This window comes from Schistocerca gregaria, chromosome 2, assembly GCF_023897955.1.
Source record: "Schistocerca gregaria isolate iqSchGreg1 chromosome 2, iqSchGreg1.2, whole genome shotgun sequence".
Classification (NCBI taxonomy): Eukaryota; Metazoa; Arthropoda; class Insecta; order Orthoptera; family Acrididae; genus Schistocerca; species Schistocerca gregaria.
In genome coordinates this window covers 34,139,224-34,164,175 of record NC_064921.1, presented here as the reverse complement: position 1 = coordinate 34,164,175, position 24,952 = coordinate 34,139,224, and the positions used below count along the sequence as shown (strand labels likewise).

Below are 24,952 nucleotides of genomic sequence, written 5' to 3'. Positions count from 1 at the left end.
AGACAGCATTCACAAGACATTAAAAGATGAGTCAAGACAAGGCATTAAAACCAAGAAATGAAAAAGAATAAAAAGGTGGAAAGGGTGCAGGCCAGGCTAGGTCTCTTAGCAAGGGCACTAAGGGGACCATTGGGAGGGGTGGGCGGGGGTTGAGGAGGGGAGAGCAAGAAGGGGTGCCCCACCAACCCCTCAGGCATTCAATAAGTCCAAAACGTCCTATCTCACAGAGATGAATAGAAACCACCTCCATGGGCAAAACATAAGGTCAGCCACTTTGGCATCATCTGTTAGCACCAGAGGTAGCATGTCAGGAAGAATAAGATGCTGCCCCAAAGAAGCCAAATTAGGACAGTCTATGAGCAAGTGGACCACCATCAGACAGGCTTCACATTGGCAGCAAGAGGTTCCTGACATCAGAGAATGTGGCCATGGGTCAGCTAAGTGTGGCCAATATGGAGTTGACAGAGGATGGTAGTTTCTGTGCCAGAAGCACAAACGGAAGATTGCCAAGTGGTCATGATCTCCTTAATTGTCCTCATTTTGTTTGGAGAGATCAGGGCAAATGAGATTTCCAGGAATCAGTGACTTTATAGACTGAAGGTCCAGTTCTGGGACCCTTGTTTCCAGAATCAGCATCCTAGTGGCCCAGCTTGGCCAACTGGTCAGCTCATTCATTTCCCGAAATATCGATATGACTACCAGTCCAAATGAAAATGACTGGCCATCCAGCTCGACAGAGGTCAGAGACGAGATTCTGGCCACTAAGGGACTCATTACAGATTACGATACTCTTGGCAGTGCAAGAACTATCATGGCTATGGCTAATTCAACGTCTATCAATTCAGCATTGAATACACTGCAGCCATTTAGCAGAGAGTGGGGTTCACTGCATCATGCACGAGTGTATGCAAAGCCTGTTTGTAAGTCGACTGTTGAGCCATTGGTGAATACCACTTTCGAACCCGGGTATATCTCAAGGACAGCCAGGAACAGGCGGTGAAAAATCTTGGGGTCAACAGAATCTTCAAGACCAAAGGAGACTTCGTGGCAAATCCAAGGGCAGGTCACAAGCCATGGGGACAGATGAAATGTCTCCCTGACCAGAGGCAGCAATGGAGGAAGTTGCCGTTCTGAACAGAGACACTGGAGGCGTGCAGCAATTGTAGTTCTCAGTTGCTGTTGTGGGAGGTGGAGCTCCCTTCCAGGTAAAAGGACATGGTAGTTTGGATGTTCAGGAAGCTACAGACATGTATACCATAATTAGTTATGTACATATCTACAGTATCATCCAACTGAGCAGCTGTTGTTGGCACCTGATTGGTAATGGAGGGACTCCAGCCTTGACTTGTAGACTGTTCACAGGGCTAGTTTGGAAGGCACTTTCACAAGGCAGACCCCACTGTGATGAATGGGGAGTGGTATCCGCAATGATGAGGGTGATGCTGAACTGTATGCGAGATCTCCATAATGAGGACAGATGAGTATCAAGGATTTGTAGAGCCACAAAAGCGTAGAGTGACTGCACCCCAGCTAATGTTACTGAGACAGTGAATTGCACTGAGGTGTTGCGGGCACTTTTGCTTACGCTGGCGAAGGTGGGGAAGCCATGTCAGCTGAGAATCAAAGACTAGCCCCAAAACGCCACGTGTCTCAACTACAAGAAGTAGTTGATCATATAAGTAAAGCTCTGGGTGTGCGTGTGTGTGTGGGCAGTGTGATGGCGACAGAAGCACATGACACGGGTCTTCACAGCTGAAAACTGAAAGCCATGAGTGAAAGCCCATGGCTGTGTCTTTTGTATGGTACCCTGTACATGATGGTCAGCAACACCCATACTACAGGAGCAATATGTTGTTGTGGTCTTCAGTCCTGAAACTGGTTTGATGCAGCTCTCCATGCTACTCTATCCTGTGCAAGCTTCTTCATCTCCCAGTACCTACTGAGCAATAATAAAATCAAAAATCATTGGTATATAAGGAGGATGTCACCAAAGACCCTACAGCCACTGCTAGCCACCATTGCCAGCCACCGGAAAGTGGGGGTCGCTGAGTGCTGAGCCCTGTGGTATCCCATGCTCTTGGATATTGGGGTTACTGAGGGAACCATTCACTTGAGCCCAGAATGTATGGTGTGACAGGAAGTTTTTGACAAAAATTGGGAGAAGACCCTGGACAACCCACTCATATAACGTAGTAAGGATGTGATGATCTCATGCCATGTCATAAGCCTTCTCTAGATCAATAAAGACAGTGATCAGATACTGTTCAATGCCATCCAGAAGGTGGACTCCACGTGAAAGAAATTATCAGCAGTGGAGTGGCCTTTCTGAAAACTGCCCTGAGGTGCAGGAAAAGTCCCTGAGACTCAAGGAGCCAACACAACCACCATGCAATCAAGCAACTTACAGAGAACATTGGTAAAGCTGATTGAGCAATAACCATCCATCTCTAGGAGTTCTTATCCAGTTTCAGTACTGGAATTAGCGCGCTTTCTCACCACTGAGATGGGAACTCACCCTCACTCCAGATCCAATTAAAGACACCATAGACGTGACACTGTAAATCCAGTGAGAGATGTTTCAGCATTTGGCTATGGATGGAATCTGACCCTGCGGAAATATCAGTGCAGTGGGCTAGGGCATTGGAGAGTTCCCATTCACTGAATGGCACATGGCACATTACATCAGTCCAGGTGGTGAGTAGCAAAAGATAATCGCATTTGCTCCACCCACTGTATTATGAGCCAAATGATGGGGTGGTAGATCTCAGACACAGATGCACGAGCATAATGCTCAGCAAAATGTTCGACAACAGGGTATGGATCAGTATAAATGGCACCATCTGAGGAAATACTTCGTACACCTGCAAGGGACTGGAAGCCATAGAGGTGTCTGCTCTCTGCCCATTCCTATGATAGAGAGGTACATCATCCAATGCTGGAAATGTACCATTTGCAGGACTCTTGCTTTTGCCATTATATGAGATAGCGGGTGCAGGCATAGTGATGTTTAAAGGTAATGACATGTTCCAGTTCAGGTGCTGATTATGGCATTGGAGAGTCTGTTTAAGATCTCTGATGGCTGCAGCAATCTCTGGAGCCCACCAGGGTACCCTCGCCTGAACAGCCACGTCTCCAAAGGTGTATTGAGAGGCACGGGGTCACTGTTTATACAATTGAGCACATACATACAAACTGCACCGAATACCCTCTCATAGTCAGTATGATTCAATAACCTTGGTAGCCATGATAGGTAGAGGTCCAAATTGCTGGAAACCACTTTCCCAGGATGGCAATATACAGCGCAGAGTGAGTGCTCAAGAGGTACCATCGCCTAGCAAAGTGAAAATATCCATTAAATTTCCACTGGAGGATCACACTGTCTGAATTTGAATGCAGGGACATGAAGAAATCAGGAGAGGGGAGGGGGAGGGACAAGTTATGACCCAGGGTAATGTGCTGCCTCTGGTTCAGATGTCAGGGGCTCCAGTGACACAGGTTCTGCAGCACATTGTCTATGGAGGTCGGGTACCTGAGATACCACCAGGATCGCCACCTTGAACACAGAAGCAGTACAGGCAGAGTCTGTTGGTATGGGGGACACTGGAGTTTTCTTCATCTTAGAGGACTACTTTTTGTCTTTCTTGTCCTCCTCCTCCTTAGAAGACAAGGACTGGGAAAGTTTCCCTGAATTGGTTTCAGTGACAGAGGAAGTCTGACAGCCAGCAGCCTGTGGGTCCTTCAGCCACCAGATAGAGTCTGGCTGTGGACCAGCAGGAACCATATAGGGTAGAGTCCAAAGAACCTGTTCTTAGCTAGAGAAGCCAGAGGAGAATGATGCCCTCCAGCTTGGGGATGGCGACTGTTGTCCCCAGTAGGTGGTGAGCCAATCACCTGGAGGGGGGGGGGGGGGGGTAGGTATTAATGTGCAGTTCTGAGGGTCCACTGTACAAGGTGCAACAGAGTGTGACAGCATGCCTTCTTCTGTCCATTACCTGCACCTACCTGTGAACTCGTAGCAGCAGATCGCTGGTAGGAAAGCCAAGCAGAAACCTACCGTACTGCAACTCCACCAGGCTGCATACAATGTAACTGTTCTGAGAATGCAGAAAAGGTATTCCATTTGTAGGAAAGGTGGAAATACTAGCAAAACTTTGGAATATTCTGAAGCTTGATAATGTACACATTCACTCCCAAGTCTGTGCTAATCTTAACACAGTTATGCAAAAACCCTTTCATTCACATTAGCATATTTATGGTAATGTATTTCCCAAAATCTGAACAGTTACTAAGCATGTACTGTTCTTAAATGAAAATGCTTGCCATACTATTAAGTTTATTGGTGTCTAATGCACTCAAGTTTTTAGTCACCAATCTGCTCAATATGCCATGCAGAATTAATGCCTTTTCTTGTACACAAAATAACTTAAAAATCTGTACTTTATAAAAAACACACCGAAATAAATGTTCCTTAACTGTAAAACACTTTTGAAGCATGTAGCACAACTAAAACCGGCAAATTATAACCTCCTTCGGAGCTCATACTACACTCGACCATACCATTGAAAGGCTGGGCTCTGAATGCTTAAACTGCTGTAAGCATTCTATATCTCAAAGAGAAAAGACATGTGGAGAATACTCTGTTCTGATTGGTCAGTGTTCTTTAAGGCCAATGAAAAAACATTATTCTCCCATGTTAGTCTGCACTTTTTATGACTAACCAATCAACAAATAACACACTTTCGAACTATACTTTTTCCTGAAATAAATATTTAACATTCTGGTATTTTGTTTATACTTTTGCAGTATTAACTATTTTCATTTGCACTTAAATTAACTCTGATTTTACCATAAACTTACTTAACATATGATACAAAATTCCCTGTTGTACAATGTCCATCAGTAGAACAATGACCTACAATTTACTTTAGACCACATTCACACATCATTCACACTACTAGAAGCATATCAAAAACTGTTCAAACTAAATAAACAAAAAAGCCCTCAAGTAATAAACAGAACAATTAAAAACATTCTCTTGACCTGTTTCCTGAATGTCTCTGTTCACTACTGTCCTCTAGCAGATGAAAATTAGAACTACGTACTCCACTGAACCTGGTTCAGACCATCTGTCACTGTGCACGTGTGAGTCATTCTGCCGATACAGAGGCTCTAGACAGGAGCGATATAATGCGCTACACCTCAAGAGGGAAGCACCATCGACAGAGAAGGTGGTGATGATGTGGCTGTAGTGTAAGATTACATCATTTGTATGGGAATAAGGGACTCATACATTTTTCTGGCCTCTTGATATGTGATCTTGTCCAGCGTCTTATGCTCCTGGGCTTTCTTCTAACAATTAAAAATTGAGCAAGCTGGTGAGCAAGGAATTTGGAGATCGCCACAGTTTACACAGATGGGGGGGAGGGGCACAAGGAACATTTGGGTGCAGAGGATGTCCGCTATCCCCACAGAAAGGGGTAGCAGTGCAATGGGAAGACATATGTCTGAACTTCATACATCTGAAGCATCCCCTAGGAGAAGGAACACAGGGTTTCATGCCACATCAGTAGACCATTACCTCGCCCATCTCAGGCAACATATCACCCTCAAAAGCCAAGACGAAGGCCCGGGAAGCAACTCTGTTTTCCCTTGATCCCCTACAGGCACACGGATGAAGTGCACACCACATCACTCTAACTTGGCCCGCAGCTCATTATCAGATTCCAAAAGAGGATCACGGTGATAGATGATGTCCTGGAGCACATGGAGACTCTTTTCGGGAGTCACCAAACTTTTCAAAAGAGAGCAGTGCCTGTGACAGGGCAGGAGATGACATTTTGATCAGGAGGGGATCACTCTTCATCCCAAAGATGGCTCTGCAACTTCCTCATATTTGTCTTCAATATATTCAATCACACTTTGTGGCCAAAAAGGTGCACCTATCAGCCTGGTAAAGACCAGGTATTTGAGGGAGGTTTTTGCTCCTCGTTGTCTAGTCCCGTGTTCCTCCCACAGTGTACCTACGGAAGGGAATGCATTAGGATTGTACTTCATTACATTATATGAGGCCTTTACGTGTGAAGAGACTGCTGGGGTCGTGTGATCACAAGCAGGAAAAGTTTAAGTCGCTTCATGTGGGAACTATCCACCATGGTGCCACACATTCCAAATGGGAATCTGCTCATGGGCACCACCCAGCCACAGCAATGACTGCCTGGCCAGTAATCCATTGCCAGGAGTCCCCCTGCCCCAGTCACAATGGGCACACACTGCACAGCATACGTGGGGAGTGTGCAATGCAGGCACCAACAGTGCCCTACATGGTCAAGTGGCAACCACTGTGCAGGTACTCGATGACTGCCCCACAACGAGACAGCTACTTTCCTGAGTATTGAGTGTAGGATGACAAAAGAAAGAGAGGGTGCCACTGTGGAAGGGCACAGAGGCTGAGAATACACCACAGTGCGTCACCTTCCCTGCATGATATGCATTTTTTTTTAAATTTGGAAAAGACAGCAGGTCAAACCCAATGCTGGGGGCCATATAATCGTTACTGGAAGGTAAAGATAGCACTGGGAGTGAAGATGGAAATCAAGACTAAAATTGTGACAGAAGTCCAGGCACGGTCTGCACAAAAAGGACCTCGTGGTGGAAAGTCAGAGGAGGTAAGAGACCGTGTACCATTTGTCACCCGGTACCACTCCAGACTGGAATAACAGAACCACATCATTCAGCATGGCTTTGATTACCTATCATCACGACTAGAAATGAGCGACATGGCTAGAAATGAGTGACATCCTACCCAACTCTCCTAAAGCGATGTTCCATTGCCCTCCCAAACTCCACAACATACTAGTCCATCCCTTTTACACACCCAATTCCAAGCCCTTGCCACAGAGATGATACTCTTGTGGAAAACCCAAGTACAACACCTGCCAAATCCGCCCACCCAGCACTTTCTATTCCAGTCCTTTCACAGGCTCATCCCGCCTCATCAGAGGCTGGGCCACCTGTGAAAGCAGCCATGTCATACCTCTGCTCTGCTCCAAACACTGCATAGCTTTCTGTATTCTCTGTTTGTCCACCATTACAAAGATCTTTGTATGACCTCGGCTGGTCAGTATATGTAGAATGTTGAACGCCTTTCAGGCATCTAAATTTCCAGTTGTTATTTTATTTGAGCAACCAGTTTTGGCGCAAAATTACTCATTTTCAGGCCCCTTGACTGTTGAGTAGGAACATTCCCACCTCTCGTCCAGTGAAAACACTGACCATTTTTTTTATTGGTATGACTATCAACCAGCTATCCACCAGGAGAAATGGCTACCACCAAACAGTGCCCATGAGAAAAGTAGACCAGCGGGTGGCCAACATGCAGTTGAACATAATATGCTCGATTTCAATGTCTACTTTACTACCTGGGCCACTTGGATCCTCCCCTCCACTATCAGTTTTTCTGAACTGCACAGATAAAGAGTTATCCTTACTGCACATTCCCTACTACCAAACTTATCCTAGACTCAACCTACAGAAACACCCTCCACTCAACAGTTTCCACCCCCTTCCTCTCTCCACTCCTTTTCTGCTTCCTGTCCCCCCCCCCCCCCCCCCCCCTCATCCACCCAACACTGTGCCTGAGTCCCTGTACACTCCGCCAGGCAGCACTCTTCTCTCCAGTCACCCATACACCTATCCCTTCACCTTCCTTGTTCCCTCCAGATTGCTGCTTCTGTTCTATGTGACAGCTGCATTACAGTCTGAGCTGCTGGAGATGGCAGTCAGGAGTGTGAGAGATATGCTTGTTTGTGTGAATGAATGTGTGTGTGTGTTTTCTTTCTTGATGAAGGCTTTGGTTGAAAGCTAATGTGTAAATGTCTTTTCATTGTGCCTGTCTGCATCTCAATATGTCATCTTTACAGTGAGCAGTAATCTATCTTTTCTCCATATTGTAAATGTTTTGTTTACAACTTCAATACTGCATTTGACCTTGCTGTACCCACTGGAAGTTTCCAAAATGTCTTTTCTTGAACGGTTTTACAGTAAGCTGAAAGTTTTATGAACCACAGACATTTTTTACAAGTGGGTAGAATAATTCAGAAAACATCAAATCTCCGTGACTGACGAGCAACGTCCTGCCTGGACAGTCAAAATGTCAGCTTCCTCTCTGGAAACTTATACTGACAACGTTTATGAAGACTAATGTGTTACAGATGAAGATATAGCACAAACTGTTGCTGCATGTTTCACAATGTTATAACTAATAAGTTCAATTCATAAAACAAGTGCAAGATGTATCCCAAAATGCAACAATACAAGGAAAGATGACTCAAAGTGTCATGAAAAAGCCTGCACAACATAGGTATAGGCAAAATAAAAGTTCAAGCTGACAGTATTGTCCTGTTCTAGGAACTAAACCAGTGCTTCACATTATTAACACTCATCACTAAACCACAACAAAATCTAAGACTTATTGATTATTTCATGGGCTCAAATGATAGTTTCTTCTTCAGCATTTTACTGAAAACATAACTTAGAAATAAATCACTTGTACTGGATTAGCATCTACTGTGCACAAGAGCATTACAGTGAAAATGATTGTTCTACTATAGATCCACTACTGCCCGCAATAAAAGATATCTCCTACCACTCCTTGACCACAGATGTCTTCCTGGTTGCCTGGAAACAGGCACTTGTCAAACTACAACCCAAGACATGCCAGTCCTGACAAAACTCTACCATCTGGTGCGCAAGATGTATGAGACAGATGAAATACCCTCAGACTTCAAGAAGCATATAATTATTCCAATCCCAAAGAAAGCAGGTGTTGGCAGATGTGAAAATTACCGAACTATCAGTTTAATTAGACACAGCTGCAAAATACTACCACGAATTCTTTACAGACAAATGGAAAATCTGGTAGAAGCCAACCTTGGGGAAGATCACTTTGGATTCCGCAGAAATATTGAAACACGTGGGGCAATACTGATCTTACGATTTATCTTAGAAGAAAGATTAAGGAAAGGCAAACCTATGTTTTTAGCATTTGTAGACTTAGAGAAAGCATTTGACAATATTGATTGGAATACTCTCTTGCAAATTCTAAAGGTGGCAGGGGTAAAATCAGGGAGCGAAAGGCTATTTACAACTTGTACAGAAACCAGATGGCAGTTATAGGAGTTGAGGGGTATGAAAGGGAAGGGGTGGTTGGGAAGGGAGTGAGACAGGGTTGTAGCCTCTCCCTGATGTTATCCAATCTGTATATTAAGTAAGCAGTAAAGGAAACAAAAGAAAAATTCGGTGAATCCATGTAGAAGAAACAAAAACTTTGTGGTTCACCAATGACATTGTAATTCTATCAGAGACAGCAAAGAACTTGGAAGAGCAGTTGAATGGAATGGACAGTATCTTGAAAGGAGGGTATAAGACGAACATCAACAAAAGCAAAACGAGTATAATGGAATGTAGTCGAGTTTACTCAGGAGGGAATTAGATTAGGAAATGAGACACTTAAAGTTTTGCTATTTGGGGAGCAAAATAACTGATAATGGTAGAGGATATAAAATGTAGACTGGCAATGGTAAGGAAAGCGTTTCTGAAGAAGAGAAATTTGTTAACATCGAGTAAAGATTTAAGTGTCAGGAAGTCGTCTCCGAAAGTATTTGTATGGAGTGTAGCCATGTATGGAAGTGAAACATGGACGATAAATAGTTTGGACAAGAAGAGAATAGAAGCTTTTGAAATGTGGTGCTACAGAAGAATGCTGTAGATTAGATGGATAGATCACATAACTAATGAGGAGGTATTGAATAGAATTGCGGAGAAGAGAAGTTTGTGGCACAACTTGACTAGAAGAAGGGATCGGTTGGTAAGACATGTTCTGAGGCATCAAGGGATCACCAATTTAGTATTGGAGGGCAGCGTGGAAGGCAAAAATTGTAGAGTGAGACCAAGAGATGAATACACTAAACAGATTCAAAAGGATGTAGGTTGCAGTAGGTACTGGGAGATGAAGAAGCTTGCACAGGATAGAGTAGCATGGAGAGCTCCATCAAACCAGGCTCACGACGTAAGACCACAACAACAACAACCCTGTATTCACCTGACCAAAAGTCTTGTTCCTCCTGCCACCGAACTTCACTAATTCCCACAATATCTAACTTTAACCTATCCATTTCCCTTTTTAAATTTTCTAACCTACCTGCCCAAATAAGGGATCTCACATTCCATACTCTATTCCATAGAACGCCAGCTTACTGACTACTTTACTATGGATAACCAATTGCACACGTAACAATCCTGCTTCTCTAAACACATCTGCCTCCACAGCTGAGAGGTCAGTGGGGCTGACTGCCATGTGGGGGGCCAGGGTGAGTTCCCAGTACTGCTAGGCATTTTTTCTTGGTGGGAGGACTGCTATGGTGAGTACTCAACAACTGTGGAGCTGAAACTTCCTGGCAGATTAAAACTGTGTGCCAGACTGAGACTTGAACTCGGGACCTGGTGGAATTAAGACTGTGAGGACAGATAGTGAGTCTTGCTTAGGTAGCTCAGTTGGTAGAGCACTTGCCTGCAAAAGGGAAAGGTCCTGAGTTCGAGCCTTCGTCCGCCACACAGTTTTAATCTCCCAGGAAGTTTCATATCAGCGCACACTCTGCTGCAGTGTGAAAATCTCATTCTTGGAACTGAGGAGCTACTTGAGTGATTAGTAGTGTTTCTGAGGCCAAGAAACGTGACAATGACTGGGAGAGAAGTGTGCAGACCACAAGCTCCACCACACTACTTCCAATGAAGCCATTGGCAGAGGATGACAAGGCTGTCAGTCTCATCCGATTGGCCTGTTTAGGGCCACAATATACAATTTTTTTCTGTAAATATAACAACACAATATGTGCCTGACAGAAGTTAACCATTTGTCTGAAAATATCCGTAGGCAGGCAATATGTGCTTTTTTAGATTTTAGCATAGTCCTTGACACTAGTTTCCAACATTTTATTTGTCAGATTTCAGGGGCTAAATTTCTCTTCAAGTGCAGTGCAATTATATCTCATATAATCAACAACTACACAACTGTATGTCACATCTGGAACCATGAAATCCAAATGGACTGAAATGTACGGGGTTCAGCAGTTATGTTTGATGCTCTTCTCACTGTATGCCAATGAGGTACTATTAGTTTTGTCCCACTAACAATATTACTATTAATTACAGTATTCTATGCATAAAACACTCATCCAGGGTGAGAGGGGGTCTCAAGATCCTAAGCCAATCAGGTTAAATGAAGAAACAAATATCAGTACCAAGAAAGAAGAGATTCAGGAAGACAATGCCATTGATAGCTTGAACATTTTGTGTAATCACATAATACTTGTAAAGGAGGAGAATGATGTTGATGATGATGATGATTACAATGATAATGATGCTTGGAGTGCAACTTTCCTGAAAACCACTGATCTACAACCACTAGCAAGAGTTTGACACAATGACAATATTTTCAAATGGTACAATGTTGAAAAAGAAAATACTGAATATCCTTGAATATCTAGGTGACAAATGCCACATAGTTATTGTCGTAATGACATACAATCTCTTTTGATGTTGACCACTGTTTGACTATCAGCAAACTACATTCATTCATTTATTCATCTAGTTCCTTACATACCATCAACGAGTAAACCTTTTAGTGATGTGGAAAGAGTCAATGTATATAGTTGAAAAAGATAAACAAATCATAGAAGCTTAAGACAAAAATTGTATTGTAAATGGTAAAGTTATAACAGGACTTAGAGCCAGCAGTGGAGCACCAGAACAAAATCAGCTGACTGGGTCAGTGCTCACAAGCAGACTGCAGGGGAGGAGCTCCACAATTGACACTTTGTCGACAGACCTTGTGTGTTGACACTGTGACAGCCTTTAGGAGGTTTACAGCCCCATAATGGCAATTGTGTCATCGCCTCGGGCCAGAACATTCGATGCGACTCACGACCACTGACTTTACCTCAAAATGAGTGCAGAACAGCAGTATTTAGACATGTGGTAACCAGCTCGTCACCATCAAACAGCTGGGCAGTCGTGTGACATCGAGCACGTGCTGCCCAGCCGCACGTCAGTGATACAGCTGAATCCGCTTCTGCCAGGACACGAATTGCCACATGCCACCTAAGTATCTGGACTGCAGCAGAACCCTGTATTTTTCCACCACCTGGAGAGTATGACTCGAGGCTCCGGTAATTTCTGTCGTTGCTGGGGCATTGACAAGAGACCCCTATGCCCTAAGCACTGGGGCACAATGCAGCCCAATGTCCTCATAGCTGTCACCACTGGCCTCACTTATTTCTGCTGGGAACTACGGGTATCTGGCAATGTAACAGAGGCAGAAAGCACAGTAAGCTGCTGGAGACTGTAGCTATGGGACACATGTAATATTCTTGATGCCACCATTGTGAGTTGCTGCTCCCAATCAATGAATGTAAACAAGTTATTGTAACCATCATTTGTCCTTTGGCTGCTCAACAAATCCTTCTTCAACAGAGGACCCTATCCTCACCAGGCCATCCTAGACAATCCATTAGAACTTTTTTCATAAGGGTGTCCTCTATCTCTACCCTGTTAAGAGAACTATAACCAACTGCAACAGTTATTCTATTGTGTTGGCTCCAGTGAAATTTAACCCAGTAAATTACAAACGAAGCAGTTTCTTTCAGATAGTCAGCTGATCCCTCAGTTATATTAAACAGGTGATGTTCATCTCCTTTTCGCAGCTTAACATTTATTTGATGACACTGATATAATTAAATGAAAATATTTATCTACATCTCTAAATGAAAAATACTCTGTACAGTTCATTACTACTACCCACACAAATTTATTATACAGGGTGCCTCCAGGTCCAAACGCTTATATATTTTATTATTTCAGCTTTAGATACAAACCATGTTATTCATCCATTGCCTTCCTATTGATGCAATAACAATCACCCATTTGACTCTGGAATAGCCTGAACTGTCATCAGCAAAGTCACCCTGCCAATCAGAACATGCCTCACAGTCACCAGACTTGTGAAACAGAAGGCCTTTGGGCAGAGCCTGCTGAACGGAGCTCTGTTCTGCTCTGAGTCACTGTCAGCAGTAGATGCTCAATGACTTAAACCTTGAACTTTTCCTTTCCTAGATCTACATATGCACTCCACAAGCATTGTAAAGCGAGTGGTGAAAGGTACCTCATACCACTACTACTTACTTCCTTTCCTGTTCCACTTGTAAAGAGAGGGAGGAAAAAATGACTATCTATATAACTGTGTATGAGTCCTAATTTCTTTTATCTTATCTCTGTGATCCTTATGCAAAATGTACATTTGCAGCAGTGAAACTGATATGCAGTCACCTCAAATGCCAGTTCTCAGTTCTCAATAGTATTCCTTGAAAATAATGTTTACTTCCCTCAAGGGATTTCCATTTGAGTTCCTTTCTCTTCTGAGTGGGAACTAGACGCTACTGGAGTTATCTTCTCTTGCTTATTATCTTCATTATATTATCTCTATCAGAAAATAAACTTATAGGATGTTATCTCTAACAGAAAATAAACTTATACGATTTGTTTTGCCTAAACATGGATATTTTATTTACAAGACCACACCATTCTTAAACCCTGACAACATTCCTGCCCACTGAGAGAATGTAGAATCTGGTGTCAAAAGTGGGATTCCAGGTTCCATCTGTTCTTGGCTTTGAGGTGCCAAATATAATTTACTAATCCACAAGTAGATGCATTAAACTGCCATATGGGGCTATGCAGCTCCAGATGGTGGTGCAGCAAACGAGCCCTTCCTACCATAGTTAATCTGTCTTTCTGCAACACTCTGCCTGCTGCAGCAGCTGTGCAAGGCAAATGGTAAGGGTACAATGCCCCAGCACTGTCCCCACACTGGGCCTTGGTCGTGACATCACCAGGTTGACCGATGCCCTTTCTCTGCTGTACCCATTGTGGATCTAGGGAGATGAGGTCACTGAGAGCGCAGTCAAAGATATGATTTTTAGATTTTATGTCTATAGTTCAAAGGAAACTACATGACCAATTCACAGGGAGAGCTGAAGACGGGTCCAGAATTGCAAGCAAAGGTGGAGCAGCACCAGATGGAAATTGAAATCTTGCAGATGTGCATCTGGTTCACATATCTGGTAACCTGAACAGCAGCTGTTCCATCTCTCCCATTTGCAGGTCTGTCATTGTATACCATCTCCCAGTGCCCTGCAAAGTTATCTTCCAACAAGATAATGCGAGTTCGTACGTGGCGATGCCATCCTAACATTCCTCTATACAAAGGGTATTGGAATGTTTGCCATTTGCTATCATTTCTGGTTTTCAATTCAATGGCATGTGTGCATTTTAATGTTTATTTTTCTTCTGGTTTTCATTTATACATTTACTTATTTCTGTTCACAGTACATCACTTTTTAGTTATCTATGCTTCATAGTACTTCTAATCAGGTGCCTGCATTGTTGTCCAGCATAGAGTTTATGTCTCATTTTTGCTTTTAAGTTGGTTCACTTTTCCCTTATAACTCAACATTCTGAGAAAGTTGCATGATGTAGACATACATCTCTCATTTGTTTTCTCCTCAACTATACAGGAAATATTAGCGAATACAAACTCTTCAATAACTTGATCAATAAAGACAATTGTAAAAATATTTGCAAGAATGAATTAGAAAGGAAATAGATTAACATTAAGAACATGAAAATTTCATTGCATAACTCTTTTTAGTTACTACCTTCCACTGTTTAAAAAAATCTGAAACTGCTTTTGTGCACAATTAATCGTTCTGAAGTAATTAGATTTATTAGCTTTATGCACAATTAGACCTCAAGTGGTTTCTGTTTCTGGTGTGAATTCGCACAGTCCTTTTAAATGGACACTTAAATAATTTACATACGCTTTTAGTTCTGTCAGATTTTTCCTTTTTATATTTTAAGAAAAAGTATTAAATTTCACTTGACTGTCACAATGAAATTCTAATCTTACTGTTCACTTTAATTTTATGATTTCCCTTTGAAAGTTTTGTTTCATTTACGGAAAAGAAGTCAGATATTCTCACCATTCTGCAGAATAGAAACAGGGAAGTCAGGTGACGGGTAGCTCGTCAGCCACAAACGAAAGTCACTGTCTGTATTGTCAGGCACAATGACTTCGTCACAAATTCTGTCTAGTTCTGGCATCCAGCTAACAGCCAAGTGACAGTTTTGCAGTACAACCCAGTTTCCTGATTTAATAGCTTTAATAATCATAGCTGCTGCACGGGGACCCTGCAACAGGAGCAATGTGTGAAAAACACGTCAAAATTTCTCTATAAACACAAATGCGCAGCTTATTTAAATATGTTAACAACAAGTCAGATGGAAGAATGTTTTGTACATATTTGTTTGGTTCCATCACACCCACGTGAACAGCTTTTTTAATTCACTGTTAAAAATCACAGAACAAAGCTAAAGTTAAAAAAAACCCGAGTGCCCCGGGTCAGCACAAGAGAGCAATCACGTCAGCACAAGAATATTATGAGGATACATGGGAGTCCTTGAAAAGTCACTATCGCCACAGCAATTCACCATCTGTTGTAGTACAGAGCAGCCAAAAGTGCTTCACCTGAAGGACACCAATAGTATTCACTTCTTCACTCCTTGAAGATTTATTTGTGGAGCTCCTGGCCATTGGATAAAAATGTATTCTGGCTTTTACATGGTGGGACCAATTGGTTTGTCTGGTGGGTCACCTATCCCGAGTTGTCAAGTCCCACAAAATATCTGACTCAGTAACACTGACATTTTCTGTGTCAGAATCAATGCCTTATCTGGACAAAATAAAAAAGAAAAGGTGAATACATTTTAAGCAGTTCTGATTGGAAAAGAATATAATTTTGGGTTACTGATGTTCATTTGTGACAGAGGACCAAATTTTTCGCCACATAGTAGAATACCAGATCCACATTATTGTAAAACATGCTAAAACAGCAGAAAACACTTTGATTTTCCCTCTGGCAAGCTAGTGGTCAAAAATATCTCCAGTACTCATGAAAACTGAAATAGACATTCACATTCATCTTCAATTATCTCATTACCATAACACTGAAACGAAAATTGAAGACTTTTCATAACATAGTTATGCCAAAACCATGGAAGATTATATTTATTTCCCTTTCACTTTTTCATTTTTTCATCACAGCACTTTTAAGTTTCAGCTGAGTAGAATGAACGAGTTCAGATATAAGGTGAATGATTAAGTATAAGTCCTTTAATTGTAACATTATTTGCTGCAGTAGATCTACAAGCTGGATTTTAAAGTCTAATACATTTCCAGGAGCAGACGTGGACTGCAGCCATAGTTTAATCATTATGAACTATCAATTAAAATTGCAGAAAGGTACAAAATTAAGGAGACAGAAACTGGATAAATTGAAAGAACCAGAATTTTCTGTACGTTTCAGTCTCCGATTTGTTTGGAATGGGGTATGCGTCCATTACTGTCTTATTATTGAGGTATTGGTAGTCACAACAGAACCTGTATTTCTTAGTTACATCCACAGATTTTTTAGGCACAACGACAAGGCCTGCTCCCCAGAAACTATTACTATGCTCTGTAACACCTTGGGCAAGCTGCTGATCAATAAAATCCTCCACAATTGGCTGCAAATACCTCAATATTCTGTATGGTTTATGGCAAACAAGTGCTTCATTCCCTGTTGGTATCCTATGTTGAACTAATGGAGTTGCTGATAAAGGCACTTGTGGAAAAAAAACAAGTCCTTAAATTCCCACAGTAATTCTTTCATATGCTCTCTTTCTCCTCCTTTCAAATGCTTAATTTTGCTACCCAATGCATTTCTATCAGTACATAGTGGTTGATCACTTCGCTTACCTCTCAGACACCAGTCTTCGTCATCTGGCACATCCAAATTTTCTACTAAAACTCCTTTCCTCAAATTCGCGTCGACAGCGCTAAAATTATCCACATTCACTGGACCTACTTGCCCGTCATTCCCCTCCTATATGCGTACAACATTACCTTTCACAAAACAATCCAATGTACCTAAAACTTCATTATCCTCCACTGGTTCAATAACACATACTGTACCCAGAAGTAGATTTGACTCCACACTTACCCAAAGCGACTTCCTGGTGCCACCAAACACACACTCATACAAATTAAGCCTTAATGCAAATGTATGTCGTTCAATTGGTTTGTTCATTATGTTGAACGCCCCTCGCGACAGCTATGCACTGACAACAGTTTTCCCTAGATAAAAAAAAATTCCACCAAGTTCCACAGTTCATTGTCCAAGGTCAATTTTGCCCCCATGATGCCCCATGGACAGTCTATTCCTTTTCCCCTGGCTAAAAATAACTGACTCTGCCATTGTGTTGCTTTTGTTCACAGTTAGTCCCAAATCAAAACATTTAAGTATAAGAATAAACCGACTCTCTACACCTCAGTATCATCATATTCAGAAACATCATAGTCGAACCAATACAAAAGTAATTAAATGCCACAAAAAAAAAGAAAATAATAAACCTTACTATCCCAAACACACAAAAACTTATTCTGACAACAACAAAAAAATAATAAAAAAGTCCTATGCAAAACATCTGAAATGGTCTGCCATAAGCCATACTCAAAAGCACACAAAGGCAAGAAAACATCCAATACTCAAAAGAAAACTGGTCAAAACTCACCACCTCTTGTGAATGTAATGCGGGCAGTGGGCTCGAACATCGTAACGTCGTACTAGACAGCCGCCGTCCGCTATTCTGACACCAAATGTAGTGACAACTTCTGCCACCAAATGTAGTGGGAAGAGGTAGAAGGCACCATATTAAGACTCGTCTGAGCTTTCCACGTGATTTAGTGTTTCCAACTACAGTGCCCCCATTCCTCTTGATCTGTTTCACTGCGACCCACAATGCTGAGGACACCACTTCGCTGTGTGCGAAATGTCTTGGTGCAGAATGGTTGCCTCAGTGAGCCGAGCACGCACTGCTGTGAGTCAGTCTTGGACGGCAGCAGAGTTGCGGCTTCGTCAGGATGCCGGCAGTTGACTCAGCGGTCTGTGACCCTACCGACTCAGCGTCACTCATTGTGAGCCACAGGCGGCCAGGTGCGTGCTTCTTGTCGGCATGGATAAGATCACAATGATAACAAGTTCCTGCAATCCGGAATCTGAATCTGTGGCCCTCGCCTCAGGATGCCTCCGGTGTGTGTCAGAAGCCAGGACAACTGCCCGCAGTAGCGAGCCAAGGAGTGGCCCTTCGCATGGCTCACTACAGACCCCATGTTGGCTTCAGAGGGTCAAACCAGTGACCCGCTGTCGACTGGAACACTGGTGCCCCATCTGCTGCTGTGTGTAGCTGGTGGTGTGACATGCCCCGCCATCCAGAACAGCTGCCACACTTGAATGAATCGCATTAGGAACCCTCACCTATTTATACGTGGCTGTGCACCTCTGTTTTGCCATACATGCCACTTCGTATCACATAGTCATAACACACTAGGTTGGCCAGTGGGCCCCTTCTGCCTGTGATTTGCGTCATGCAAAACCACTACATATATTCTTTCAGAAATTTGACAGCCCTGTGGCCTCTCTTCTACTTTGCAGCTGTTGGTATGCGTAACTCACTGCAATCTGGCCCACACCTGGCTGTAACTTGTACTCAGAATATTGCACAAATCTAACTTTCCCTATCATAAATGGTGGCGCCGCTACGGTACGCTGTGTGCTCAACTTCAGAACATGCACATGGAACTTGTCAGCCCCCACCCAGAATTGGAAGGATGAAAAAATCGATATTCTATAACTGATCAGGTTTCACATTGAGTGGAAGCATTGCCAGTCAAAGATGTCACAGTGGAATGTATAGTTTAAGCTTTCACTGATACATTGATAGGATGCTCTGGCTGTCCTGAAATTATTACAACAGACTGAGGGGACTATTTGAATCCTTTCTGTCTGATGAACTCCTGCTACCTCTGCAGCATTACTCAAAACTGTACAACAGTGTACCACTTGCAGAGTAATGCCCTTGTGGAGCAATGGCACTGCACTTGTGCGCCACAACATACTGTAGCTCTTCTGCGGGTGTTGGTCAGCATTTGTATGGCATTTAAGAAAGACCTACAGGCTTCTGTGGTGAACATTTCATACTGTTTACCCATTATGCTTACAGCAGAGTTTGTCCTACCAACACCAACGTCAGACACAGCAGACCTGTGATGTTAGCACAACAGGTGAAGTGCTATATTCAAAATTTGCATTTGCCTCCACCTACATCTCACACCACTCCAAAAACCTTCATGCGCAAAACACTTTAAGATTGTCAGTATGTAAGGCTCAGCAAATGCAAACTGGCACGCGTTCTCTGTGATGCTATTACTTCTTTCCCTACGATTTAGACTGGCCCATGTTGACCACAATTAACATCCCCTTGTCAACTCAATATTGGCTACTATGCAGCCTGGCAGCCCAGCATGTATCACCTTTGATGTCTCTGACTTCAATCTTGAAGAGGACAGAGTCAAAATACACTCCTGGAAATTGAAATAAGAACACCATGAATTCATTGTCCCAGGAAGGGGAAACTTTATTGACACATTCCTGGGGTCAGATACATCACATGATCACACTGACAGAACCACAGGCACATAGACACAGGCAGCAGAGCATGCACAATGTCGGCACTAGTACAGTGTATATCCACCTTTCGCAGCAATGCAGGCTGCTATTCTCCCATGGAGACGATCGTAGAGACGCTCGATGTAGTCCTGTGGAATGGCTTGCCATGCCATTTCCACCTGGCGCCTCAGTTGGACCAGCGTTCGTGCTGGACGTGGAGACCGCGTGAGACGATGCTTCATCCAGTCCCAAACATGCTCGATGGGGGACAGATCTGGAGATCTTGCTGGCCAGGATAGTTGACTTACACCTTCTAGAGCACGTTGGGTGGCACGGGATACATGTGGACGTGCATTGTCCTGTTGGAACAGCAAGTTCCCTTGCCGGTCTAGGAATGGTAGAATGATGGGTTCGATGACGGTTTGGATGTACTGTGCACTATTTAGTGTCCCCTCGACGATCACCAGACGTGTACGGCCAGTGTAGGAGATCGCTCCCCACACCATGATGCCGGGTGTTGGCCCTGTGTGCCTCGGTCGTATGCAGTCCTGATTGTGGCGCTCACCTGCACGGCGCCAAACACGCATACGACCATCATTGGCACCAAGGCAGAAGCGACTCTCATCGCTGAAGACGACACGTCTCCATTCGTCCCTCCATTCACACCTGTCGCGACACCACTGGAGGTGGGCTGCACGATGTTGGGGCGTGAGCAGAAGACGGCCTAACGGTGTGCGGGACCGTAGCCCAGCTTCATGGAAACGGTTGCGAATAGTCCTCGCCGATACCCCAGGAGCAACAGTGTCCCTAATTTGCTGGGAAGTGGCGGTGCAGTCCCCTACGGCACTGCGTAGGATCCTACGGTCTTGGCGTGCATCCGTGCATCGCTGCGGTCCGGTCTCAGGTCGATGGGCACGTGCGCCTTCCGCCGACCACTGGCGACAACATCGATGTACTGTGGAGACCTCACGCCCCACGTGTTGAGCAATTCGGCGGTACATCCACCCGGCCTCCCGCATGCCCACTATACGCCCTCGCTCAAAGTCCGTCAACTGCACATACGGTTCACGTCCATGTTGTTGCGGCATGTTACCAGTGTTAAAGACTGTGATGGAGCTCCGTATGCCACGGCAAACTGGCTGACACTGACGGCGGCAGTGCACAAATGCTGCGCAGCTAGCGCCATTCGACGGCCAACACTGTGGTTCCTGGTGTGTCCGCCGTGCCATGCGTGTGATCATTGCTTGTACAGCCCTCTCGCAGTGTCCGGAGCAAGTATGGTTGGTCTGACACACTGGTGTCAATGTGTTCGTTTTTCCATTTCCAGGAGTATAGTTGATGATAATTTTGTAATAGATACATGCTGTGATCCTTCCACTCAGATCACCAGCCTTCGTGTCCACGTCTACCGATTACCACCACAGATTGACTACATGTACTTCTCCTCTTGCATGTCGCAGATGGTGTGTTCACTGCCACTTCAACAGCACAGGTTCCTGGCCAGCTATTACCACACACCACACTACTGACACTGCCTCCAATGCCGCTCGATGTACTAACCACGCAGTCATTGCCCACACCCAGCCTATCCCACTTTCGCCTCCCACTCACCTGGCACTGTATCACCTCTGCACCACAGTCTCTGAGTACCAGACACTGAACAATGATCCAGTCATGCCCTGCATTGCAGAAAGCCACAACATGGCTAGTCATGCATGTCTGCCCTTGCTCTATATGACAGATACACACTGAGCATTACTATCCACAGTGCTCTCCCAGTATCAATTACCATTCTAATACCTTTTGTCTATTTTTAAAACAAGTTTCACTATTCTTTCTGAAATTTTTTTAATATCCGAAGATTTCTTTATAAATTTCTTGCTTATAATAAAGCCACACTTAAGTTTCCTTGCTGCTCTGTCTACTTGTAATAAAACATACAATACATTCTGAGTTAAATTCAATTTGATCTTAAATTTTTTGACACTTCTGATATCTCTATTAAATATCTACTGATCTACAGTAACCCATATTTTGATCATAAAGTTTAAAAATTTATTGGCCCTAAATAAAAAGTGGTAGAAGCAGTTGGGTTACCATTGCCTGCTTAAAATTACTTCATGTAGGAAAGTTCAGGCACACAAATAGCTGGGCATGAAACTCCCTCAGTCCACTCCTCCAAATATTCTTTAATATAAGTGTGATTCTCAATGTGTAGTCATCCAAGAATTTCCATGTAAATTCTAGAAACACGCGACCTTATGCCACTTCACACATGCAATGTTTTCAAGATAAGTGTGAGAGAGAGCCTTTTTACTGTGCAACACATGACTGTGTGTGCAGGATGGACATTGGTCATGGGTGGACAGGAGCTGCATCAGATGAGTGATGTCAGCAACTGTTTGGCACTGGTGCCATAGAACCTGTGTGGAAAGTACAAGGAGAAATTATGTGTTATTCCTTGGTGGTCAAATAATCGTAATTGTTATAGACAATTGAATCCTGATTTGTCTAGAGACTCTTACTTAATCTTGGTGTTAGACTTGCTAGAAGCAAGTCCTGTCTTTTAATTTCTGGTGGTTATTAAGCTCACCACACTGTAATTGTATTTAATACTATCTAACAATGCAGTTGACTTGCAAGAGTTTGTATGCTTATGTGAAACTTGTGGAAATGAAAATATATCTGAATTGAGCTGAAAGTATTATGAGGGTACCAAGTTATTTTAAGAGAGAGAGAGTCTTTCATAATCCCTCTAACCAGCATTATTTCATCAGAGAAGAAGTTGTGAAGATCAACGCAGCCACAGACCCAGAGAAGAGGATCAGTTAAACATTTCAAGTAAGTCAACTGTAGTAAGAGAAGTGTGAAGTTCGCGATCCAGTTTTGCACCACTTCTCTTGTTGCCGAAACCATTAGAATGTGGCGACCAACGTGATCAGGACTTGAAGAAAGAGGAATTTTGAAAGGAAATCAAGATAAGAAGATATTGTGAGTTGCCATAGCAACAAGACAGGGAAATTGTTTCGCAGAGTTGGATTTTGCATAAACAGTAAAAAGGGGTGAAAATTAATAAATAACGTAGAAGAGGAGACATACGGAAAATCTTAACAGTTTAGACTAAGAAGAGTTACGACAAGATCTATTTGACGACTAAAATCCAGTGTGGAGGGTAAGTAACCCTACACACATTGCGGAGGTGTGGACGCCGTAACCAGCAAGCAATGCGAATGGAGCCAGCTGCTGCTCATTGGTACTGCCTACTAATCCATTCACCAGCATCAATGCTGAAACCAACCTTCAATGCTGCCGGCGCCCGTACTGTTCATCGGCGCTGATTGCACACTGGCTCACCGATAAAGCCTAAAACTCTATGCCCGGTGAGCGAAAGACAATAATTATTTGAGTGTAAAGTTAACGAAACTATTCAACAATTGACTGTTAGTATAATTATTATACTCAGAAGTGATTTTTTTTAATGATCACTAGATATAAAAGTAAGTAGGATTTGGATAACTCAAAAAATTGGGGAAATATCAGAGCCAGCCATGGCCATGACAGTGAGTAGGGGAATACCAGACTGGTCAGAAGTAGTGAACTTAATCAAAGCTCAGAACGCCCAAATTAATACTTTAAGTCTCAAGTTAGACTCAGTGAATACTCAGTTGAATGCTAAATTACATGACCAGAGGGCAGATTCAACAACTGTAAGTGTAGATTTTAAAAAATGAATTAACTAATTCCTTGACTATCAAGATGAATCAAATGTTTACTGACCGTAGCCAAAAGCAGAATGACCAATTTCAGAAGTTTGAATTTGTTATTGAAGACAAATGTAATAATGTAGAAGCTGAACTTGGTGGTAAGTTAGGATCATTTCAAAGTGTATGCAATGTTACATTTGATGCTGTAAAACAAAGACTACACACTTTAAATGAAAGTGTTGAGAAGCAGGACAAACTAATTCCTTTAGTCCAATCGCAAATTGGAGGCGTTAACAGGCGAGTTGATTACGTGTAAAGAAATTTTTAATAGAAACTAACTGCTTCAGACATAATAAATATCAGTAATCTGGAGGAACAGGTAGAAGAGATAATAGACAGAGAGTAACCTCCGACAACGTTCCTCAAACTTTAGCTTTGGAACTTAAGGATACTAAGAGAGGCATGGATAATTTATGGAAAGAATTCAAACATACGCGGGACAAAGTAGATAACAGTGTGTCATCTCCCAATGAAGTGTTAACTAGTGAGGTAATGACAGATTTACAATGGGGAGTAAATTCTACACTATCCAGACAGTTTCCAAAGTTTAAGTCAGACGGGGAGGTGCATATTGTCAAACGGTTTAACCTAAGTCTTGCCGAAAATCTGGGAAGATTCGAAAAAGACTGAATTTGTGGTAGAGTAGCTTTGAGGAGAAGCTTCGGAGTGGGGCACAGTGAACATTGAGAAATTTTTTTCTTGGGCAGACTTCCAGAAGAAGTTTAAGGAGTAGTACTGGTCAGCAAGTGCCCAGGAAAAATTTATATCTCATTTGTGAGACCTTAAGTTCTATAACAGTACATGGGGTACAATGAGAAAGTATTTCGACTGGCATTTAACACGTGCAAAGTACTCAGATAAGCCCATGTAGGAAGAAGGGTTAGTTCAAATTTTAATAAGACGTTTAGCCATTTATGCCAGAAAAGATATATTGTGTAGCGGGTGGAAAACCATAGAAGAACTGTTGTCTTTCGTGGATGCACTCGATGCCTCGAACAAGGACCTTAATGAGAGCATACACCAAAATGAAAATCACACTTATAAAAGAAATAGTAATAATAATTTTAGAAAACATGAGGCTAATTTTGCTAGAGTACACCAATTTAATAGGAGCAATGGTAATGATAATTACCAAAATAAGCATCCAACTTCGAATATAGGCCCAGTGACGTCACAAGAATTTGTACAAGCAGTAATAAGAGTACAAAGTGGTAATGTAATACCCCGGTTCAGTAACAGACCAGTGATTACTGTTAATGAGGAAAACGTAGTGCAATCTGGATCCAGGGCCAGCACCCAGGTTGTAGAAATACATTAGGAGGCCTAGTCCATAATAAGTATGTTAATTTCACGCATAAAATACCAACGAAAGAATGGTTGTTACTGGAAGAACAGAGCTTAACTACCATTAATCCACATCCAATAATCATAGGAAAACTAGAGGATTTTGAAGTTAACATATTTATAGATTCTGTGAGTGAAGTGTCACTTATTTCTAGCGCTTTATTTAGCACATTACAAACTAAACATCAC

The 24,952-nt window shown here is 42.8% G+C and overlaps 1 protein-coding gene across 1 annotated transcript in view; it reads right to left on the bottom strand.

Annotated features, from left to right (window-relative positions):
* Positions 1-24,952, bottom strand: part of LOC126336262 (dynein axonemal heavy chain 3) — a 1,127,841-nt gene that overhangs the window by 122,100 nt on the left and 980,789 nt on the right. Inside the window, exon 61 of the mRNA XM_049999758.1 lies at positions 15,093-15,300. Within this exon, the coding sequence (XP_049855715.1) occupies positions 15,093-15,300 (208 nt within the window). The remainder of the gene's footprint in view (positions 1-15,092; positions 15,301-24,952) is intronic.